Genomic DNA, 24,735 nt, shown 5'->3' with positions numbered 1-24,735 from the left:
GTGCAGTTGCCTTTTGAAAGTATGACAGATGGCTGAAGAATAAATTGGGAAAGGGGGGTCTGTCTTTTCTTCCTTCTCTCTTGGGAAGCCCAGTGTCTCCTGCCAGGCAACGTGTCTGACCTTTCTGCCACTCGGGCTCCCTTCCTGGCTGCACTGGCGACAGCCAGCAGGATATATGGGTGGCTGGGGTGCATTGAAGGTAAGTGGTGAAATATGACCTTTCCATCCCCAATTCCCAATCGTACAGGAGGGAAGGCAAGATGGAAAAGATGTGGTTAATTAGGTCACAACTTCAGTAACTCATTAGGGAGGTTGCTTGGCAGCAAACTGTTGAAAGTGGCCTATTGTTCCTGTTTCAACATTTGTCACCTGTTTTGGGAGGCAGGGATGTTTTTTGGCTGGCACCACTGCAGGGATGTCCCCACCCTCTCTTCTTGCCTGAAATTTGAGGGGGAGGGTGGCTGCAAAAAGAGGAGCTATGTCTGTGCTGTGCTAGAGTCCTAAGATGCTTTTCTTACCTTTTCAGGCATGCCTCTCTGCCACTCTTAAGCCATTACCTGTCTTTGATATAACAAGCCGTAACAGCTTTGACAGATCTGGCTACTCACAAGAATTTATTTCTTATGTATTACATAGTATTTTATATGTGATTATTAGACCAATTCTATGCTCCAGCCTGACAAATCCTATATAATATGCGAGAAATGGCTATACTTAATTGAACTAAGAGGCCTTCACTTTTAATGTCTTCTTCTCATGTCTTACATAACATGACTTATGAGTCACCCGGCAATATCTTTTCAGGACTAGCCTTTCCAGTCAGAGTAACGCATGCCTCTAATCTTTAGAAAAGTGATTTTTGTTGCCCACAACTTTAAGGATGTGAACAGAGCATTACAAAATGGCACAGCTAGTCAGAGGCAGACTTCTGTATAGTTTAATAAAATGGGAAACAATAGCCAATCATAGAATCATAGAATCATACAGGTTGGAAAAGACCTCTAAGATCATCGTGTCCAACCGTCAACCCAACACACCATGTCCACTAAACCATGTCCCTAAGGGCCTCATCTACACGTCTTTTAAATACCTCCAGGGATGGTGACTCTACCACTTCCCTGGGCAGCCTGTTCCAAGGCCTGACCACTCTTTCAGTAAAGAAATTTCTCCTAATGTCCAATGCTCATATTAGTTTCATTTATGCGGCATTTCTTACTTGGTTCTTGTCTGCAGAACAATAACAAAGCTGCCAGTTAGGGGAAAGGGTGTGAGGAGAAAGATCACGGAGATGTGGTGGGATGGCTCCTGTGACTGGAGTGTTGCAGCGGAGGGATACAAGCTCTTTAGGAAGGACAGGCAGGGAAGATGGGGGGGGAGTTGCCATTTACGTGAGAGAGCAGCTGGAGTGCATGGAGCTCTGCCATCCATCATGGATGGATGAGGAGCCAGCTGAGAGTTTACGGGTTAGGATTAAAGAGAGGACAGGTCAAGGTGACATTATAGTGGGTGTCTGCTCTAGGCCACCTGACCAGGAAGAACCAGTGGATGAGGCCCTCTACAGACAGATAGAAGCAGCCTCATATTCACAGGCCCTGGTCGTCATGGGGGACTTCAAGCACCCCAGTATCTGCTGGTGGGACAACACAGCAGGACATAAGCCATCCAGGAGGTTCCTGGAGTCCATCGATGACAACTTACTCCTCCAAGGCATAGAGGAGCCAATGAGGAAAGGTGCTGTGCTAGACCTCATACTCACCAACAAGGGGGGGCTTGTTGGGATGTGAAGGTCAAAGGCAGCCTTGGCTGCAGTGAGCATGAAATGGTGGTGTTCAGGAGCCTAAGGGCAGGGAGAAGGGTGAAAAGCAAGCTCACACCCTAGACTTGAGGAGCAGACTTTGGCCTCCTCGAAGATCTGCTTGGAAGATAAGGGATAAGGCCCTGGAGGGAAAAGAGGCGTAAGAGATCAAGGATCTCTTGATCGTAATAATCAAGGATCACCTCCTCCAAGTTCAAGAGAGGTCCATCCCAATGAATAAGAAGTCAGGCAAAAATGCCAGGAGGCTTGCATGGATGAACAAATTGCTCTTAGCCAAATTCAAACACAAAAAGGAAGCAGGAGGGTGAAAGCAAGGATGGGTAACCTGGGCAGAATACAGAAACATTGTCCGAGCGTCCAGAGATGAAGTTAGGAAAGCTAAAGCCCAAATGGAATTGAATCTGATCAGGGACATCAAAGACAACAAGAAGGGCTTCTATATGTACACAAGTGACAAAAGGACAACTAGGGAAAATGTGGGCCCTTTGCTCGATGAGACAGGGGACCTGAGTACACAGGAAATGGAAAAGGCTGAGATACTGAATGCCTTCTTTGCCTCAGTCTTTACTAGCAAGACTGGCCTTCAGGTATCCCAGGTCCCAGAGACAAGGGAGAAAGGCTGGAGCAAGGAAGATGTACCCTTGGTGGAAGAGGATCAGGTCAGGAACCACTTAAGCAAACTGCACATTCGTAAGTCCATAGGCCCTTACGAGATGCACCCACAAGTGCTGAGGGAGCTGGCAGATGTCTTGTGAGGGCCTTCTCAATAATCTTTGGTTGATCATGGCTACTGGGAGAAGTGTCCGAAGACTGGAAGAAAGTAAATCTCACTCCCCTCTTCAAGAAGGGCAAGAAGGAGAACCCAGGGAACTCCACCTTGATCTCTGGGAAGGTGATGGAGCAGCTATTCTTGGAAACCATTTCCAGGCACATTAAGGATGAGAAAATCATCATGAGTAGTCAGCATGGCTGACTTCACCAAAGGGAAGTCATGCTTGATCAACTTGATAAACTTCTACAATGAAATGACTGGCCTGGTAGATGAGGGGAGAACAGTGGATATTGTTTACCTGGACTTCACTAAGGCTTTTGACACTGTGTCCTGTAAGATATTCCTAGAGAAGCTATTGGTGTATGGGCTGCATAAGCAGACAATAAGGTGGATTGAAACCTGGGTGAAGGGCCAGGCCCAGGGCGTGGTGATCAGTGGTCTGAAGTCTAATTGGAGGCCAGTAACTAGCGATGTACCCTAGGGGTCAAAACTGGGTCCAGTCCCATTTAACATCTTCATTAATGATCTGGATCTGGGGCAGAGTGTGCCACCTGCAAGTTTGCTGATGACACCAAACTGGGAGGAGTGGCTGATATGCCAGGGTGTCATGCTGCCATCCAGAGGGACCTTGACAGGCTGGAGAAATTGGCTGATAGGAACCTCATGGAGCTCAACAATGACAAGTGCAAAGTCCTGCACCTGGGAAGGAACAATGCCAGGAACCAATATATGCTGAGGGCCATCCAGCTGGAAAACAGCTTGGCAGAAAAGGCACTGGAGGTCCTGGTGGACACCAAGTAGAACATGAGCCAGTAATGTGCCCTTGCAGCAAAGAAGGCTAATGGTATCCTGGGCTGTGTTAGACAAAGTATTGGCAGCAAGTAGAGGGCAGTGATCCTTCTCCTTTACTCAGCACTGGTGAGGCCACACCTTGAGAACTGTGTCCAGTTCTGGGCTCCTCAGTACAAGAGAGAGATGTACATACTGGAGAGAGTCCAGCGAAGGGCCAGAAACATGATTAAGGGATGGGAGCGCCTCTTCTATGAGGAAAGGCTGAGAGAGCTGGGACTGTTCAGCCTGAAGAAGAGAAGGCTCAAGAGGGATCTTATCAATGTGTACAAATACCTGAAGGGAGGGTGCAAAGAAGATTGAGCCAGGCTCTTTTCAGTGATGCCCAGGTCTTTTCAGGACCAGAGGCAGTGGGCACACAGGAGGTTCCCTCTGAACATCAGGAAACACATTTTTACTGTGAGGGTGACCAAGCACTGGCACAGGTTGCCCAGGGATTTTGTGGAGTCTGCTTCCTTGGAGATATTCAAAAGCCATCCCAATACGGTCCTGGGCAACTGGCTCTAGGTTGAGCAGGGGGGTTGGACTTCCAGAGGTCCCTTCGCACCCCAATCATTCTGTGATTCTGTCATTCACCATTCATCATGTCAGCAAAATTTAAAAAAAAAAAAAAAAAAAAAGAGGGAAAAAAGTAAACAAAGCATATACATATACATGTACATGCACAAGACAGTCTAAGATTTGGATCCTAAATTCCAACTTGGGCAACTAACATGAAAATTGATTATAAAAAATTTTGAGTATTCTGTTGCCCCTAGTGACTCGTGGGCTTCAGCAGGAGCACTTCAGTGATTGCTACAAGGCGCACAGGTCTTCAGAAATGATACTATTCATTCAAATGCCAAACTGTTGTGACAAATTTACTTTGAGGCAGATATTTTTTCAATATTGTTTCCTAAAAGACAAATTCAGCCTCTGTATAAGTGGATGCAATTGCTATAAAGTTCAATTGCAATCAAAATAGAATTGGATGTACTTTAATAACTGAATTCAATCCTATCCTTTGAGGAGTTTTTTTCCTTGGGCGGTTGAGGTATTTGTAGAAAAGCATATTGTTATTTAGTGCTCTCTTAGTGACTGTGAGTGTATATACTTATACAAGTGTCATGATATATCTTACATATTTATTCAGTAATCCAGTTCCAGAGTTACTTTAGCGCAGGTTTGAGATGCAGACATGCAAGCTCACACCTATGCTCACAAGCTAAAATTCCTTTAAAAAATGCCTGCCATTCCTCAAAATCCTCCTTTATCTCTGTCTGCATTTTCATTTGGTGCTTACTTTTATAACACAGTACATTGTTCGTTTTCTGCTTTCCTTCTGAACTTTCCAGCAGTGAGGAATTGCACAGTGAAAAACAATCATTCACTATTATAATGAGCTTCCCAAACTGCCAGGTTTTGGTGTACATATTCTGCCTTTAGCTGGTCACAGTTTTTGACAGGAACTTGACATTTTCAGTTATCAACTGTATCTGTGACTCTATGGTTGTCTGGATGAAGAAGAATATTTGTTAGCAGTGCATCCTACTAGGAAGAAAATCTCCCTCTCCACTATATCAGCAATGCTGAAGCTTCCTGTTAGCTGCAGACACCTAAATCAAGGCTCCTGTGCTGTAATAGCAATTTCAAAGAGAAAAGGAACATTTCAACTAAACATACCAGAAGTTGTGCATGGGAAGAGTTTGTGCTTGTTTGCTGCACTAATAGAAAAAAAATATTCATTCATATTCACTCATACTCACTCATATTGCATTATTTCATGTATTTGTAATTCTCTGTGGTGAGTGTGTCTGCATACTGCTCTAGGGACTGCTAAAATGACTTGCCTCTCCATAATTTTTTTTCAAAAAGGAAATTAATGAAATAGTAAATGTGAAAAATCAAGAGGAAGGTTGGCTGAATATACAGAATTCTTTAATGCATATGAGACCAGGAACCAAAAGCACTCCCCTGCGCTTCTAGACTCTCATATCGCGTCACTGCATTGATCTGAACAAGATGTTTCTCCACATCATGGAGGCAGAATCCTATGTGATGGTGAATTTTAGTCTGGGTTCTACAATAATGTTAGAAAATAATATTGGCTGCATAACTGATCTGATCATTTAGCCAGTTTCCATCATACTGCAGTCTTTTCATCCAAGGTACAGACTGTCCTTTCGCACTGACAGTTACACTGAAGCTCGGTCTAGAGGCCACTTTCCACTAAAATTCCCTTTCCTTTTCTAGTAAGGTGGAGAAGGCATTCCTCTCTCACAGCTCTTGGTCTCATGAACTCCTAATGAATCAAGGAAGGAGCGAAGGGAGAGTTGCTGCTGACTGATCCCCAGGTGCTTCTGAAAAGTGAGCTGTGCCAGCTTGAATTGCATCTCTTTGACAGGAAACTTTCAAAATCACTGCCGCTGTCTGCACCTTTCCTGGGAAAAAGATCAGTCTCTTAATTCATTAGGTTCTCAGCAACCTGGAGAGTCCCTTTAGATGGGATTAGAGCACTGTTCTCCTACTGACATGTTTGTGTCCATGTTGTCCGTTTGACACGGAGCTGAGCCATTCCCCAGCAACCTTGTCAGAGGGTCCACAGACAACCATGATCTAGTTGCAGAAAAGAGAATGGCAAGAAGGGAAAAGGGAGGGTGTTTGCTAGTGAGTCACAGGTTAGATGTGAGAGCACCTTCAGCTAAGGGACTTATGTCTGGCGTGCTGAAAGGATGGGCAGGAAGGTGGAATTAGACATCTTCAAGTAAGAGTGAGACAAGGGACCACGGTCTTGAACCACTTGCCATTTCGTAGAATCATAGAATCACAGAATCATTTAGATCGGAAAAGACCTTTAAGATCATTGAGTCCCAACCGTTAACCTAACACTGCCAAGTCCACCACTAAACCATGTCCCTAAGCAACACATCTACACGTCTTTTAAATACCTCCAGGGATGGGGACTCAACCACTTCCCTGGGCAGCCTGTTCCAAGGCTTGATAGCCCTTTCAGTGAAGAAATTTTTCCTAATATCCAATCTAAACCTCCCCTGGCACAACTTGAGGCCATTTCCTCTCGTCCTATCGCTTGTTACTTGGGAGAAGAGACCAACCCACACCTCGCTACAACCTCCTTTCAGGTAGTTGTAGAGAGCAATAAGGTCTCCCTTTAGCCTCCTCTTCTCCAGACTGAATAACCCCAGTTCCCTCAGCTGCTCCTCATAAGACTTGTGCTCCAGGCCCTTCACCAGCTTCGTTGCCCTTCTCTGGACACGCTCCAGCACCTCCATGTCCTTCTTGTAGTGAGGGGCCCAAAACTGAACACAGTATTCGAGGTGCGGCCTCACCAGTGCCGAGTACAGGGGCACGATCACTTCCCTACTCCTGCTGGCCACACTATTTCTGATACAAGCCAGGATGCTGTTGGCCTTCTTGGCCACCTGGGCACACTGCCAGCTCATATTTCATAGACATTCGCTTTGTACTGGGAACATCATGAACACAGCATTACCAGGAAGCCTTGCAAATGACCTTTCCTACCTAACTTTACACAGGGCAACATTAAATGATTGGGATGAACTCTAAATCCAGAAATACCACTTGCTGATAGAGATACTAATGGTGTCACCACACGGAGTGAGGAGATGAGTGTGCTGTAAGATTCTGACTGGCGAGGATTTACAAAAACAGTGAAGTATTTTAGGTCTCGTATCTTCTTTTGGCCATCCAAAGACATAGTACATAGCCTGTGGGGATTTTCTGGGGACATGTGGGGAGTTTTCAGTGTTCATTGAGCAGCTCCCAAAAGCATCAATAAAAGTTTGAAGGGGAATCTCCTTTTCTCAGGCTGCCCTCATCCCATCCGGTCTTACAGCAAGCACTGCATCCCTGAGCCCTCACAGGAGAGGATGTTGACTCATGTCTTGTGCCCAGCAGCATCCACTACCAATGCAGAGGGCACAGCTGCAGGCTGCAGCGGTGTGCACTGCAAAGGGTGATGTCTGCATGTAAAGGAAGGCTTCTGATTGCAGGCATACCACTTTTATTTTTTTTTCTCCATGGGAATACAAGAATGAGTGATTCAAACCTGTTTCTAAAGTCGTTCATCGCCAGCAATGAACAAAGGCAGCTGTTTCACCTTAAGGCTGCTCTGGGAAGGATTGTGGCAGCCTGAATGCAGTCAGGGAGACGAAAACCTGATTTGTTCCACCTCCCTGTAGGCACTTACCAGAGATACTTCTAGAGTGAAGTCACTCTCACCATGCATTAGAATCAGCTGGGAAAGCAAGCACCTTTCTAGGAGGGGTGTTTATCCTACATGAGCTGAGTCACTGTCTGGTGGTGTCTGTCTGTCCAGTGAGTGTAAAGAAAGCTTTAATAACGGCTTCTAATGCAAGTACTAAAGGTCAGTGCCAGCAGTTAAGTGGAACAAGTCTGGTGTAAGTCCCTGGGTTGGGGTCTCCCGGGAGGCCCACGAACGAGCAGGGAATTGAGATTATCCATTGAATTGCAAAGCTATCATCCAGATATCTCCCACTCCTCCATCTAAGACCGGAAGGTCTGGAGGATTAGTGAATGAAAATTTTCTTGTGGAGAGCAAAAATTCTTATATCTCATTTATGCCCCAGCAAGGATTCAAACTACTGAAAATGGGATTTAACTTGTGCCTCTGGTCGAAGTAAGTAGCTCAGACCATTCAGGAACAGCTGAGCGGCAGCGATACCAGGTCTGACTCTGTGCAGCAGTGGTGCAAGACGGTATACGCAAAGTGTTAGATACGTACCACCGTGCACCTGTCTGTGAGCATGACAGCACTTCCTTTGGTACAAAATTATCTTTGGATCACTCTGTTGTTCTTATAATCATTTATATTTGTAATTGTACAGAATGTAGACTTTTCTACTGTAAATTATATACATTTTGTTTTGCAGGTTGGTTACTGGAACGACATGGATAAATTAGTTTTGATTCAGCATGAACCTACACTTGGAAATGACACTTCAGCCATTGAGAATAGAACAGTAGTTGTCACTACAATTTTGGTAAGGTGTTTCTTTTTTTAATGCTTATACTAGTGTGTGACACAATCTCATTTCTAGTTACGATCTAATTTAGTCTGCCAGTTCCTAGGTTAGTGGGAGGGTGAGAGCCATATATCTTAATTATCTTGACTGTCATGTCTGTAGAGATTTTTTTTGGTATGCATTTAATATAATGATTCACTTGAAATCAGGTTTTTAAAATTGAGTTGTGGTATTTTTTTCCATTTTTTACTAAAGTAAAACATCTCAGAAATACAGGTGAATTCTTTCAACCTCTAATTGATAAATCTTGACCCACAAGAAACTGAAGGAAAAGAAAAACATGAAACCTCTAAATGACAGAGCTGAACAGAGGGTATAAAATGAGGTGTCTGTAATGCCAGTGTCCTTTTTTGTTGATGCATTATAAATCCAAAATTGGCATTAGCAAGAGCTAAAATTCTAAGTAGTGTAGTTGAGTCAGCCAATCAGAACTGGATTATCTACTTTTAATTGTGAATGAAAACATGAATTTAGTAGATGCATTTGAACATATTTCTTAATATGTTTATTCAGCATTTCAATTAAAATTCCATTTTAATAAAATCTAAATAGATTTGGGGTTTGATTTTCCAGTGTTGTTGGTGTTTTTAAAGAGTGGTTGCAAAGGAGAATGCAGTTGCTTCATTCATTTACATTTTTAATACGTAGTTCTTCAAAACCATTGTTTCTTACAAATCTGTATTTTAAACAAAATATTTAACAATTATCCCTCTGAAGTCAGACATGCCCTTTTAAGCTGATGTTTGTCAAAGCCAACTGGCAAAGGGTGACCTTTACCTGATTGCTTTTAAGATTTTACATCTCAGTTCACTGCCCTTTTCACCTGCTTCATTTAGACAAGATATTTTAACCCTTTAGAATAAGCTGTGTCTCAAATGGGAAGGAATATTGTGTATATGTTGTTAAGCAATACTTTTTCTAATTTAATACAGAGTTGAAAATAATCCAAAGGAAAGTGTCAAGACATTTTCTTACTCAAAAATGCAGTTAGTTACCAGATTTCCAGCAGTGTGTATCAGCATTTATACGTTAAGTATGTCTTAACAAATCTCCTGTTGAAGATTATCATTCCAGGATGCAAACCAACCAAACTACTATACAGGAATTCAGAATGTAACTCCTAACCAAATTGTGTAACTTTTTATTTTATTTTATTTTTTTGCATGGGACATTTAAAATATATGTATCTTTTTCCTAAAAAAAAAAGACTTGGTGATGGAAAAAAAAGTATACTTCAGTACAGTCCTCCTCTTTTCAGCCTCTGATGAAGAATCCTATTTTAAGAAATTGATCAAGGAAGAAAAGAGTCCCAAGATGCTGCGAACATTCCTAACTAAGGCTCAAGTATTAACCACCAGTCTAGTAGCATTGAGCTAATTTTTCCAAATGGATTACTGTTCCTCTGACTGGATGACCAGGCACTGAACCACCAAGAAAAGTTCTGTGACTAATCTGAAATGTCTAGAACAGATGACGTTAATCTTCAACTTTGCCAAGCTGAGAAGAGAATGATGTGAATAACAAGCTTTCAGTCGAAATTTTCCTCTCATACCAATCCTGATATCTTTGACTGAAGCTACCATACCTGAATACTGTAATTTCCATAAATAGCTCCAAGCTTAGGAGAAGCGAGTAAAAAATAATAATGAAAAGTAATAAAAAGGTTCCTGTTTGCCAGAAAGGAAAAAAAAGGAAAACAAGAAAGCTTTTAAAATGTGTTATCTTGCCTGTCCTGTTTGCATTGAAGCATTTTGATGTGCATAATAAATGTTATCTTCAAAAGAACTTTTCCAGTCCCTGTATTGAAAGGACTGGTGGGATCATTTTCAAAACCAAAAAGCTGAATTAATATTCCAAAGCATGCCCTATGTTTATGCAGCATGTCATTTTGGGATAAATGCAATTTTTTGAAAGCAGTACTGCTTCTTGACCAAAAGTGTCCCCTTTCAATGTTTCAAAATCACAGTGCAAGAGAAATATATCAGAATTTGGTTTGAATAAGAATATATGGTGAATTCTGCCTTATCATGCCCATCTCCCATCCACTGGGAGCTGCACACATGATGCTGAAGGCAGATTAGCACCATGATTCTTAATATTGGCCTGCCAGGGCACTGTATTTAGCATCCACAAGCATATGATCACACACAAAGAAAAGATATATTTAACTAGAATAACTTTCAGAATCCTGTTATTTTGCTCTTCTCTGTATTATAGTCATGTTGCAAATGCCAGACAGAGACTTTTTGACCTCTTCATTGCCCTCTTCACATTGAAGGGAAGTTGAACCATTGTAGATGACACATATAATTTTGGTTGCATGCATATTTTCCAACATTAAACTGAAAAGCTTCTGCAACCAGTGCTGTCAGGCTTTTCAGTCTTCAAAGACAGGTGTCGTGGCAGCATAAGAAAAGTTTACAAGTTTTCAGCATGGCTCGCTTTAATTTTTGCCTGAAGCCAAGTAGCATAAGTTGATTTGCCTGCTGTTTCTTCAGTTTTTATGTGTCTATGCTTACTTTGCTGTAATGTGGCTGTATGGCTATTGTGTAGAAGGTGCATTATAACGAATTAGCTCTGCAATCAAAGAACTTACTACAGTGTTTTCTACTTGGCAAAATGTTATGTTCATTTGTAATGTAGTGAGAGCACGTAGAATTTATTTTACAGTTTTGGTTTAGTGCATAGGCACTCAACCTATCTCCAATTAGTCATGTGGTGAAGGAGCAGGTCTGAGAGAGGGGGCAGCAGGGGCAGCTGATGCGCTTTACTCTACCAGCTGCCGTGCAGCCCTGCTTTTTATAGTCCCTGGGAGAGCCCCGTGTCCTGCACCTCATGTGATGCACAGCCTCCTGCACATCTGGTCCTCTGGAAAGGACAGATTTTCTACCTGTCTGCAGAAGCATTCCCTCCAGCGGGGGCTTGGGACCTCCAAGTGCACAGTAGGCTTATTGTATGACTGGAGAAGGGATGCCATGTGCAGCCCTCCTCTGACACTAAGGTAAAGTGAGTGACTTATCCAGCTAGGCAGAATGATCATCTCTAATTTAGCAAGTTGAGAAATACAGTGACAAGATGTTGAGGTACAATATAGGAGAGTAGGCTGGGAAGACTACTCTCTAATCCATTTCATCATACAGCCAACTCTGTACCTACTCTGAGATTGCAAAACTTAAAAAATCATAAAAATCCTTTAGAACCAAAGCTCGATGTACAATGAGCTGCGTCTGCATTGTGGCTTCCAGCTCAGTATTTTAATGAGATAGTCTTGGTGTTGGCAGATTAAGCTTCAAGGGCAGGATCCAATTCAAGACTGAGTCACGTAAATGTAGATGACTTTACAAAGGGTATTCATTCAGTTGCCCCTTATAAGTACCCAGTGACATTTAAGATGCTCTAGGATATACTGCCTACCCCCCATTTCTTACACTGGCAGGATGACACTTGCCTGTTTTACACCATATATGACCACTCCATATGGATGTCTCAGCTACCGTATGTTGTTTCAGACATGTGGGATGAGTTGCGCCCCAAGTATGTAAGTTTTCATCAAAGTCCACAAAGATTTAGAAATTGATTTAGTGGCCCGTAGGTGGATGCCTAGCACTGAGGATATCAGACCTGTCCGTAAAGGGGCAGCACAGAGGACCTGCAGAACCGCACTTGGAGGTCAAGCAGGTTACCTTAGGGCGTCTCAGATGACAGATACCTTCATTAGGTGACTGAGAACCACCCTCCTTGTTTTGACTGATACACTCTTGACGGAGTCTTACCTCAGAAAATCTAACTATAACCTCCTTTCTCATAATAGAAAAATATTTTTTCATTAGAAATTTTATTAATTAAATTCTTTAATAGACTGGAGAACAAATTGAAGTTTGTTGCATGACAATAATAAAGACTTCAAACCGAATCCTGGACACTTTATTCAGAAAAAAAAAACCAAAACCACAAAACCCAAAAAACCTTCCATTGATATCTACAGAAGTTTCTTTCGGAATAAAGTGTGATAATGTGTGCCACTCCTGTTCTAAAAATGAGACATTTCCTTGCACAAATATTTGTCATTTTTACAAATTATTTTTACAATGTTTAAAGATTTTGAAATGAACTTTACAGTAGGAAAGACAAACATAGATCTGTTTGGTATTTGAGTTAGTTACTTTCTCCAACTTCCCTTATAGTATGAATCATCAGTTGTGAGCATTTTACTGTACACATGAATTTGTGGCAATGTGGTGGAATGATTTGTTTACATCTATAAAGGTAATTGTTGCAGACATCAACTTGTATTTACAAATGTTAAGTATTGTTATAAAATTGTGAATTATATAAGTAAAGCTTGCACCATTTCAAATATCTGTTCCGTGCTAGTCATTGATCATTTCAATGTGGACTTTTCCTTGATTCACTACCCCATACAATACTGTTAAGCAGCTGAAATCTTGCAAATGTTGCGGTGTTAAACCTCATTCAGCAGTAAGTCAAACCTGTGTTTTACACCAGTAGGTTAAGAGTTTATAGTTCAAAAATGTAGTAAATACAAAGATGGTGGGGAGAAGTAATATTTTTATTAGACAAGATGCTATAACTGGAAATGGTGAAAAAGTATGCCTACTGTTTTCAGCTATTTCAGCTGATCTAATAGAAGATATTACCTCTCCATAGATAACTTGCATCTCTTATATCTTTAGACTAGCGTGGTTACACTAACATTACTACTAATTTAGAAAATGCTATTGTGATAGAATATACAGAAAAAATAGTCTTTTTCAGTGCCATAGATAGAAAAGAGCATCAAGATATGGATGAGTATAGGCTATTGATCAATTCAGATATTTCATGACTTTGCAGTGTAACCTTGCAAGTTCATCGGTGTAAGTTGCTTGTTAGCAAACCAGTACAACTTGCCTTTCAGTGCCCTGATGTCATTATAATAACATTTGCACACCTCCTTAGTTTGAAACACCTCCAAAGTCTGAAATGATTTGTCTATTGATTTGTCTATTTGATTTTTTCTGCAAACAGTCTTTATCAGAAAGCCACATTCAGTCCCACCCACATCCTCCCATCAAATTCTACCTTGAAAATACATCTCTCATTATTTGGCAGGTAAAGTAGGCACAACAATTAAAGAAACTGTTATTTATTCTGTATAAAATAGGTAGGAGGGAAAGGACAACATAGTAAGCAAAAGGTAGTAGTGTTCCCATTATTTTTAGTTGTATTGTTTCACACTGACAGATCTCACTCAATTGCTGCTTCTTTGAAAGCAGTCACAGCAAGAGGTACTACGTTACTCTATAAGAGAATTGCATTATAAGAGATGTTCCTTGCTGTATTTTGCTCTAAATCCGTAAGATCAGAGTGTGTAGAAAGAGAAGCGGATGGGGAGAGAACCAGTGTGGTTCCTCCAAGTCACCCAACAGATCCCTGCCAGAACCCAGGTCTTCTGAGCCCTTACTTGGTGGTCCCTCCACTGGACGGGATTGCCGCTGCTTGCACCTACCAAGGACGGTACTGGACCCCACTGCTTCCCTTCTCAGTGTTCCCTCACAGAACTCATGGCAAGGAGGGCTGAAGTTTATTTAGTCTTTAACAGGAAAAATAAGGCATCTGTCATCTTTGCTTTGCTATATAGGGACAGTTGAAATGCTTTTTTGTAGCAGTCCTGTCAGTGATGAGGTGCAGGCAGAAGCACAGTGTCTGGGTTTTGGGGGAAGGAGCAGACTGACCTGACCTCCTCTGTGCCCGTCTGCTTTGTGTCCCTCTCCAGAATTATTATTTCTTGATGTGACTTGAATTGTATGCCTTTGGCTTGGGGTTTATAAGAAATGTTGAATCAGAAGAGCTAGCAGTCACTAACTCTGGTCTTTGAAAAACAAAATTGCTTTTGAGGTGGAGCAAGCAAGTGTAACTGAAGCTTGTAAGGAGAGTCTACAAATGCAGGATACTGGACAAGACTTGGTTGTATTTCTAGCTAGCAGTTGGATAAATCACAGTCAGGAAACAGTATTTTTTGCCTCTGTTTATTTTTAACCATTTTTGTGAAATAACATATGTAGAAAGACACAGATTTTTACTTTTCCTCTCATGGGAACAAAAAGCCTGCATAAGAGAGGAACACTTGATTCATGTGCCCAAAATACTTCCCAAAATCAAGATCTTCTGCAAAGAAAGGGCAAGACCCCTTCTCCTTGCTCTTCTCTCTCCCTCCCTCTGGAAGACATGGTTGAGATTAAGCTGATTTACCTGGGGATAGGAATACAAGAAATGCTGCAGGCTGCTGGTAATACTTAGCAGTTTTCCTTTGAAGACAGAAATTCTCTATGGGCAAAGGCATTGCACTGCATCCCGTAGTGATTACAGTGTGTAGTTAATGCTGTAGCTCAGTGGTCTCCTCAGTGCCCAGGCCACACACATTGGGATGATAACAGCTTGTTTTGTCATTGCCCCAGTTTTAGAAGTCCTTGGCAATCCTTAGCCATGCAGTGGTCGTAAATATGTGCTCAAGAAACACAACAATCTGCTGTTGTCAACCTCAAATTTCTCTGGGCATTTATACTCATATATAGGTCAGGGAAACAGATACCCAGACAGAGTTTGACTTTGGAAATGATCATTGTGGACACTTTTCTATGCTGTGTGGTTCCTTAGCTGAAGTAATGGCCACAACGCATCAATGACCTCCAACACTGAATTACTGCTAAGGGATTGTGGCCCAAAGAGGCATGTCCATAGCAGAGAACAACATAAGGAGATGATGGGAGGAAAGCTGTTCTGGGAATACACCTGAGAGTGAGACATTCCTGCAATACTTAGGAACTGATTCTGTCTTTAAGGAAACACTAGCACTTCCTCATTCCCAAACTGTGTTGAATTTAATCATCTGGGACCTTTTTCTCACATTGAAGTAAAAAAACGACACAACTTTCTCCACTCACATTACACAAAGCTTTGTTCTGCCATCCTTATACGAAGGTGGGACTTGGGCAGAGTTACCACAGGGAGTAAACTTACATAAGTAAAGGGAATAGTGCCTCCCACATATAATTTCTCTCTTTTCTATTTCTCTGCCTTTTCATCTTGTAATAGTAAATTAAAGATACTGTTCAGACTTGCCTATCAAGTTCTTATCTTGGGTGGATCCATACCCTGCTAATAGGAGCTACATATTGGTATCTGAAAGGAAAAATTTACCTGACACACTGAAAAATTTTGGAATTGGTTTATTCAGTCCGCCTATTGCTCATGTAATGCCATGTATCCTCCATTGTTAAACGCCTAATAGAGGTTACAAAGTTATTGCTTACAGCTGATGTTGATGCAGTTTCAATGAAGCAGACATTCTCAGACTACACGTTTACCTTTACTTTATTTTTGTACTATTTATGTATGTAGGAAAGATGTGAATAGGGAAGAGTACTACCAAGGTTAGTGTCAAAAAAACCAACATTCGCCAGCACAGAGAAAACTTAAATTGCCAGTATTTTGTGATGTAAATTCAAACAAAGGGTGACATTAGTGGCAAGTATTTTATCTGGAACTGGCTATGAATATGAATTATGTAAAGTAATTTTAAATACCACCAGAAAGTGTAGTGTTACATAGCGATTGCTAAAGTCTGAATCCCCACGGAGCAAAAAAGAAAAATGTGACCTTGTTTTTCCAATGTGATCTTGATTCTCCAATCACATAATGTTCACTATTGTGATAGTATGGTTACACAGGGAATGTAAGATCCACTTTTCGAGACAGGTTTTACTTGTTTTCAATGGCACTCACCAACCAAAAATATTTTGGTACTTCTTTTTCATGCAGCAGGTAAAGTCAGTGCCAGCTTAATACCATTCTTGTCAATGCATATTGCTTAGATTCATCCTAAAAGACCTTGCAGAATCTTTCCCCTTTATTCAAAGGGGAAGAGATGTGTTTCCTCGGGAAAGTATTTCTCTGTTCTCACTAAAATGTATGTAGCCTCTTAGTAACTATGCAGTCTAAACCGCAAGAAAGCAAATCATTCAGGCTGTGCATCTCACATTACATAGATAGTAACCACACTACGTTAGAGGATCTGCTTACTTACTGAAGTCAAAAGTAAATTATACCTTGCATTATCCCACAGTCATTTGCATTGTATAGGTTTGACCTCTGTTCACGCTTTAAATTTAGCATATACTGCACTAAGGTCTTTCATTTAAAACAAAGTAAAATTTATATGCATTCTTGGATAGTTTTTGTGTTTATAATTTGTAAAGTTGATAAATGTTGTGAAATGTATAAGCCACATTACAGTGTAAATAGTATACCTTTCCAGAAGGATTTCTGTTCATGCATTTTAATTTAAATGTGTTAATACTATCCATGAACTTTTGATAAAATGTGTGTTGTTCAGTCAGAAGATGTTACTTTTCAGAGTATATTCTGTATACTTCTCCTTTACAGTTCTACTTCTTTCATTATAGGAAGCCCCATATGTTATGTTCAAGAAAAACCATGATACGTTTGAAGGGAATGACAAGTTTGAAGGATACTGTGTAGATCTGGCGTCAGAAATTGCAAAACATATTGGTATCAAGTACAAAATTGCCATTGTTCCTGATGGAAAATATGGAGCAAGGGATCCAGAGACAAAAATCTGGAATGGGATGGTGGGAGAACTTGTTTATGGGGTAAGCATACCAATTTTTGAAGCAGGATTTAATTTATCATAGTATTAGTCATAAAATAGGAAGTATATGTGCATTTTATTTAACCTTGGGGTCACAGAAAAGAAACAGAATTCTGTTTCAGATCTCTATGCTTTCATTTATTTTCAAGAGAAAATCAAATAGTTTCATGCAAATTCTACTATTTATTCAACTAGCAGCTTGTAACATTAGAACATCCATAGTTTGCACATCCCTTAAAAATTCATTAATGTTAGAACTAATGTTAGAGAGCATCTATTCCTGATACATTGTAAAACTTAGTTGGGAAGAATATCACTCCTCATTTATTCATTTTCATGGAATGGGGGAGAGATCTTTTAAAAAAGATAGGACTCTTGGTCTAGTTTGAGAAATGGAGAATCCACCATCATATATTAAGCATATATAACAAACCACTACAGACGAGTACACAATTAGGCAATTCAGAAATTAAGGCAGACTTTTAAGATGAACATCAATAATACAACTTAAGAGCAAACCTGGTAAGTTCAGCAAGTAAGAGCATTATGTTGTACAGTGATCTGGAGAAGGATTCTTCAGAATAGCATAACAGTTAACAGTTCTGTTGACATATGAAGTGGTAATGAAGATAGTTCCAAGAAACCCAAAGAAATATTTAAGGTATCTGGTGTTACCAAAAGTAGCAAAACTCAGAGCTGTGCTTGCTGATGACTGCAGTTGCTAATACCTGCACTGAGAACAGATCAGAATTCTTAGAGAAACTTTTCATTTCAGTGATGGAATAAAAAAAAAATCCTAAAACTATTCAGGTGAGAACATTTCCGCCAATGAACTCATAACATGCCTCAACCTCCCTATAAAAACCTACTGCATATGGGTTGGTCCATCCACAGTTGCAGTTTCCACAATTCCAGTGACAGTTAGGGCCATGTGTGGCAAAAGCCTAGTGGCTTTTCTTGCAGCTCCATTTCTGTTCCCTTCTGTCAGCTAAGTATAGCTGATAAATTTTGTCAAAGTCTTCTCATCAGTTCAAGGGACTCCTCAACATGGAATAGACTGTGTGCTGTAGGAGTGTGGGAAATGGTGCCCCAGAGTTTTGTTGATTTCCCCTCCACATGGGAATGGGAAGGTTATACCAGCCTCATAAAACTCTGTATGTTACTTCTTGGAAGTTCTTGGAGGAACCAACCTCACTTGTGTCTTTAAAGAGTGGAAAAGCTGAATGATCACCAAGTATGTATATCCACTTTAGTGGCTTGGAAGCAGCTCAACTCTCAGGATTTTAAAAGTCAAGGTTATTTCAGACTTGTTTTATCAAAATGGAGGCGACTCCTTGTCTGGCGTTTAATCGCAATAGCCATCGCATGGATGTCAATGGCTATGCATTGTTTTACACCAGTAGGTTTTTTAAAACATCTGAGAAATTTTACATATTGTGAGAAAATTCCCTTGCCCAGATACAGAGTTTTAATAGCAGAGTTTCAGTGGCCTATCACCTAGTTGAAAATTATAGAGGAAACTTGAAATTACACTTTAATTTTCAGTTTGGGTTTTTTTTTCCATTTATTTATCTTGAAAAATTTATCTCATCAAACCCAAACTTCCCTAGTGCTAGACTGAAATACAAAGTGCCATTAGGAAGCTCACACAGAGGTTCATGTCGGAACTGGAATGTGACCTGCTGCTGTTAACATAGCTGAAAGCAACAAAACTCACAGGCATAAGGAACGTGTGGCAAATCACCTGCATGAAGAGGACGTCCCAGAATACATGATTAACACTTCATTTTTTGTAATCAGAAAGAATGAGGTGAAGGCTCTTTAAAGGTTTGATGACCAAGTTTAAAAGCTCCTGCACAACTATCCATTTAGGAATGCTGCAGTCTGATGTGATTCTGGAATTGAGCTCTGGGAATGAGCCACAGCAAAGCTCTTGGAGGTGCTTTTTTATTGAAAGAACTAACAGAAGTCTGCTGTTGCCTGGTATATTTGCTGAATTGTCTGAAGGCTCCCTTAGACTGTATCTATCCCAGTACATCAGTGGTACCAGGGAATGTCCCTCGGCACTGGAACTTGCTTGCCTAACTTAAATTGCAACAATGGTCCCTTCTATATTTTTGGCCCATAATTACTCTCCAAAACAATTTCGGAGCCCAGCTGGACACCAGCATGGGGGAGAGACCATTCCCTATAAGCAGCTTGAATGCAGCCTTTCTGGTTTAGAGGTTAAATAACTTTCATGGTAGTGACACAGACTGTCCTGTGCCAGCTGGCCTTAAGGCCAAGAGCTACTCCAAGCATGTTTAATGTATGTTTACAGGTGTAGCTTTAAAGGAAATCGTTTTTCCTGTTAACTTATAAAAGTTAGCTGCTTAAGATTTCCATAGCGAATCGATGAAGAGCATCCTCCCTGCAACTTCCTTGAGTCCTTGCCAGATGATTTACAGAACATCAGGTTCCCTGGCCTATTCCATATAGAGAAAGCAGAAAAATCAGTCAGGCAGAGACTTTCCTGCAAAGCTGTGCTATAAGAGGATGTTCATCTTCTCTGGTAGATCCCCAGATCATAAACACAAGTACTCTGAGTGACTGGCTATGCTTCAAGCAAGGCTTTTTGTATGCAGCCAGGATTGGGACAGAATTTGCAACTGAATTAGCAAGTTAACAAGAAGATCTATTTGGGAAACATTTTACAGCTTCTAATTCCCAACCACGTTAAAGGATTAACAGTTAGTTTTGTGCTAGCCAGTGAGATTGATCCTTTTGTGTGCCACGCGAAAGGCTCCCCTCCTCTCCTGCTCTTTACACCATACCCCAATGCCACTTAGCCCTATCCATGTTACTGAGAGTAGACACGTGCCAATTTTATCCCGTGTTCCCTTGAGACCCATATGCACTGCTGGTCATTCCGGTAGCTGGACACCTTCAGATACTGCAGAGCAGCTTGGTTGTCACCTAAACTCTGTAGTTGATTTTTCCATCATGTCCCGTGTCCATCATGTCCCAATGTATAAAGTGCTGTGTTGTACAGTTTTGCTATGACTGTACAGAAGGTCAGTCTAGAGTGGGGGATATTTATTTTCCTGTTTTGTTTTTAACACTCTATTAAAAACTACCAGGAAATCTTGGTCATTTGTCCCTGATCTATCCGAATGCCTGCAGTAGTCCATGTGGGGCTCTATAACTCTTGATATCAACCTCACAGAAGAAATGCTGGCTGGGGATGAAATACCATTAAGCACATGTAACAGGTGTTTCCAAATGCACTAACAGTCAGCCCCAATTAAATATTCGTTCTCCTGACACAGAATACTATTCTTTCACTGCTTAATACAAAAGGTCACAACTCATTTCTATTTAAAATCTGAGAAGCCATGAGTTTCTGAAGTTGAAATCACTTACTGCGTGATTTTTCTCAGATAGCTTTACCACCTTCATACAATTTGTACCAAGCGTAGATTTTTTTCCCAAGGTTTTAATAATATATTCTGGAAAAGTAAAAGTCTCTTACCATCAGACTTAATCTTGTCCCATTGTATAATATTGGAAGGATACAGAATCCATCTGTACTTGGTGGTGGTTCAGCCTTGATTGAAATGCTGTTACAGATGCAGTTGCTTCAAGTGTGAAGTATCATTAGCCTTTGTCAAAACTGATTTCACTGGCAACAAAATCATGAATTGTTTGCACCATTGTTATATTGTTAATCATTTAAATCCATAATTATATGGTGTACATTAACTGGGCAAAGCACAAACGCTGATGATTATAATGCACAGCTATTGTCATTATTTAGCTTTCAACAACGAAGAGTTATGTAGGCCTTAATGTGGCACATAGTAGTCTTACAAAAATAATAAATAATACGATCAGATTGGGGAGGCTGCACTTTTTCCAATTATTTGGCATCTAATTGTGAGCTATCTGTGTACTGTCCCTTTACATTCATTGGCATGAAATGGGTTTATCCACATTATGAATCATCTGACATTAGATCACTATTGTAATGAAATGGGAAAAGTTCCTATTTCCCCTCTTTGACTCCTTAAAGTAGTGTAGGCAGCTAGTTCTGATGTAGTTCGAGTTCTGCATGTACTCTGTGAGCATTTAAATTTGGCAAGATTAATCTTACCCAGTGTTTCACATACAATATGCAGTGTGCCAATTAGGTCTTTAAAATCTCCACAATTCACACTAAAATGGTGCTGTCACTTTGCCACCTCACATCGTAAAAACTAACAACCTTCATGGAACCTTCTTTTAATCCCAGCAGCAATCTGCAGACACAAAAAATGAAGTGTTAGCCAACACTTTTGAAGACCAATGACCAGGTCTATCATTTACACCATGTTGAGGAAGATACCACTATGTGACAAATACAGAGAAGATTAGCAGTAACAGATCATAGTTTCCCTGAGTCTTTCGGTTAATTCGTTTCAAGGACTCCACATTAGGCGTTCACAGTAGCTGAAATTTAGGAGTATAAAAGACACAGACTCTAAGGAAGGAAACCATCCTTCTAGAAAAAAGGAATTCAGAGTGAGATGAAATACAAAGATATGCAGCAATGCCAGCAGCCCAAACCATCCTACAATCCTTAGACTACAGAAACCAAATTTACTTTACAATTTTCAGGATATTTAAAAATATATTTTAGACATGTTATTTTTCTTCATATCATACCTATCTTCATAAAATATCTATTTCTGTCAGACTTATGTAATCACAAGACTTCAAGAAGCCAAATTTTTAAAAATGCCTTGTATTACTAAATTGACATTAAAATTCAGAGAATTAGCACCGTTATCATAATGTTTACCCAAGACATTAGCACCAGACATAATGTCTGATACACTTGCAAAATTATGATTTTAATTGTGTTGCTTATACTATAATATCTTTACATAAAATTATGATGATAAGTGTTTGCATCATAATTATTTCAGAATGACAGATATAATCTGATGATTAATATATAGCAATTTTAATACAAATTTGCGTTTTTGGACCATTGCACCGAAATGAGTCAGTTCTTTTGAATTATTCAAAATTATACAGCTACCAAAACAGGTTTAAATTTTAACTACATGAAATTAGTTTTACATTAAATTCCATAAAATATTTATAGCTCACTATAACCTAGTGTATAAAATAACAAAAACATTATTTTAAATGCATTTATCTGTTTCCAAGTTGTGAGATGACAAAAAAGTCTACATTTCAATTTTTTTTTTTCCTTATCACACAGGCTATTTATGTAACACTTGGATTAAACTATTTAAGCACATCCTTAGTTTTCAGTATGTTTTAATCTCATTGAAATTGATGGGATTTAAATATATCCTTGTATATTTTACTAAGCGTGAATGTGCTTAAGAACATCCTAAAAGGCAAACATGCTTAAATGCTTTGCTAAACTATGGGTTATGTACTATATCTGAAGATGCTACCCCATAAGATGAATTTGAGCCAACTAAGTATTTAGAAAACAAAATTACAACAGTTCTATTATGGAGATTTATGAATTGTGCCAGTGAAGATGACTGGGCCTGAGTTGGGGTAAATACGGGCCGATTATCTCATCTATTGAGGCCAGAAGCAAAGTAATGCCACGGCAGAAGGCAGGTTGTGAGTCTACCTTATTTGCAGCCAACACCAGGTGTTCTCAAAATGTGCTCAGTTACCCTCCGTAGTCCATAAGCTGTATAGAAGTGCAGGCTGGTCACAGAGCACGGGCTCTGCTCTGGGAATCCACCTAGGTACAGCACCACGATGATGAACAGGAGAAGGGTTTCAGCAGTTTCTGCATCTGTTCTTCTCCCTCCGGTGCATCTTCTGTCCCAGTTACTCTTACAATTCCTATCTTAAGTACTGCTGTAATGACAGTGTTGGCGTACAAGGCAAGGTAAACAAGGCAAGGAGCAAACCTTAATGTAATGTCGAGTCTCTAATGACAGAAATGACCCATTAGCAAGCTACAATACCTTATAGTTCATGCAAACATTATTGTTAGCAGCCGTAATCACCATCATCATCAATAACGATTCATTCAAGACTGGCATCATTCTAAAAATGTATTAGAGAAACATATTAAACATTATTCCTGTCTCTAATGGGAATGGATTCAGCACACTTTTTATCTTTTTATTGCATGATTTTGCACAGCTGTTTTCTGTATACTTGCCTTTTTGCAGTGTTTAAAATCCGATTCCTTCTTATTGAACTATCTTTCCCACAAGACAACTGCCTGCAGTTTTGTGGCATCACAGCAATAGTTAATCACCTTTGGTGCTTCGTGCTATTTGGAACTTCCTTGAGTCTATGAGCCGGCTTCCCTCGAAGAATGATTGTATCTTATGAAAATATGATAATAAATGACTGTTTCTGGGATCTTATAAAAAAATCTCTGTACCTTCAGTGACAATAGGGTCATTCTCATTTTTCATTTTTGTTGAATTCCTTTACTTTAAATCTAAATTAATACCTAAAATGATCTACCTACACTGCTGCCCACCTCTATAAGACTTAAGAGTCTTCTCCTTAGCAGGAAAATTAAGTATTTCTATAATTCTGTAAAATAAAAACCTGCAATATGTATGTTTTACTAAAAGAATATTGGGTAAATACAGACTGTGATAGAAAGAAACAGAAAGATGGTATAAAGAACATTTAAGCCACAGTGTCCTGATGTTAATGACTTACCTTTGGAATTAGCTGCTTAGCTGAGTGTGTAAGCCAACTCCGATTAATCTATACATCTATATTTCTTTTTTCTTTATAGAAAGCAGAGATTGCTGTTGCGCCTCTGACCATCACTTTGGTACGAGAAGAGGTCATTGATTTTTCTAAGCCTTTTATGAGTTTGGGGATATCCATTATGATCAAAAAGCCCCAGAAATCTAAACCAGGAGTGTTTTCCTTCTTGGACCCTTTGGCGTATGAGATCTGGATGTGCATAGTCTTTGCCTACATTGGTGTCAGTGTGGTCCTGTTCCTAGTTAGCAGGTTTAGCCCATATGAGTGGCACACAGAAGAACCAGAGGATGGGAAAGAAGGACCCAGTGACCAGCCTCCCAATGAGTTTGGCATATTCAACAGCCTCTGGTTTTCCCTGGGTGCCTTTATGCAACAAGGATGTGATATTTCCCCAAGGTTTGTGTCGAATCTTTTTACATTTGCATTTTATCTCCCACACTGAAGCATAAAATCTTCCTTTGTTTATTTTCCTGGCAGTATTTTGAAGTTCATTCTTTAGGAAGCCTTTTCATTTTTTTCTTTTTCAATAGCTATGATAAGGGCAACAGAGAATCTGCTTTGAATTTCAGTCATTACTATTATTTTACGTATGTCAATGTGCATAAACCACAAACAGCTCTCAGAAACAGCAGGTACACCCAGGGGCAATTCCACTGAGTTGACTTCAGAGGAACTGTGTTGTTGCTAAATTAGTTCCATTGTATTACGATTATGAAATGCACACTATTGTGCTGAATATTTGCCTTGCATGAATGAATGTCCCATTTCTGTTCCCTATCAAGTTCTACAGCACTGCTTCCAGAACGTC

At 40.1% G+C, this 24,735-nt stretch overlaps 1 protein-coding gene across 3 annotated transcripts in view; it reads left to right on the top strand.

Moving 5' to 3' along the window:
• Positions 1–24,735, top strand: part of GRIA4 (glutamate ionotropic receptor AMPA type subunit 4) — a 248,677-nt gene that overhangs the window by 175,165 nt on the left and 48,777 nt on the right. For 2 of the 3 annotated variants that reach the window (XM_075140077.1, XM_075140078.1), the window contains exons 9-11: positions 8,348–8,458; positions 16,966–17,172; positions 23,953–24,323. In XM_075140077.1, coding sequence (XP_074996178.1) covers positions 8,348–8,458; positions 16,966–17,172; positions 23,953–24,323 — 689 coding nt within the window. Of the gene's footprint in view, positions 1–8,347; positions 8,459–9,758; positions 12,855–16,965; positions 17,173–23,952; positions 24,324–24,735 lie in introns of those variants that run through there. The other variant, XM_075140079.1, reaches the window with a different exon arrangement.

The sequence above is a fragment of the Calonectris borealis genome, chromosome 1 (assembly GCF_964195595.1).
Source record: "Calonectris borealis chromosome 1, bCalBor7.hap1.2, whole genome shotgun sequence".
In the NCBI taxonomy this organism is placed as follows: domain Eukaryota; kingdom Metazoa; phylum Chordata; class Aves; order Procellariiformes; family Procellariidae; genus Calonectris; species Calonectris borealis.
Note: the sequence above shows the minus strand (reverse complement) of the source record. Positions and strands in the feature narration are given on the sequence as shown.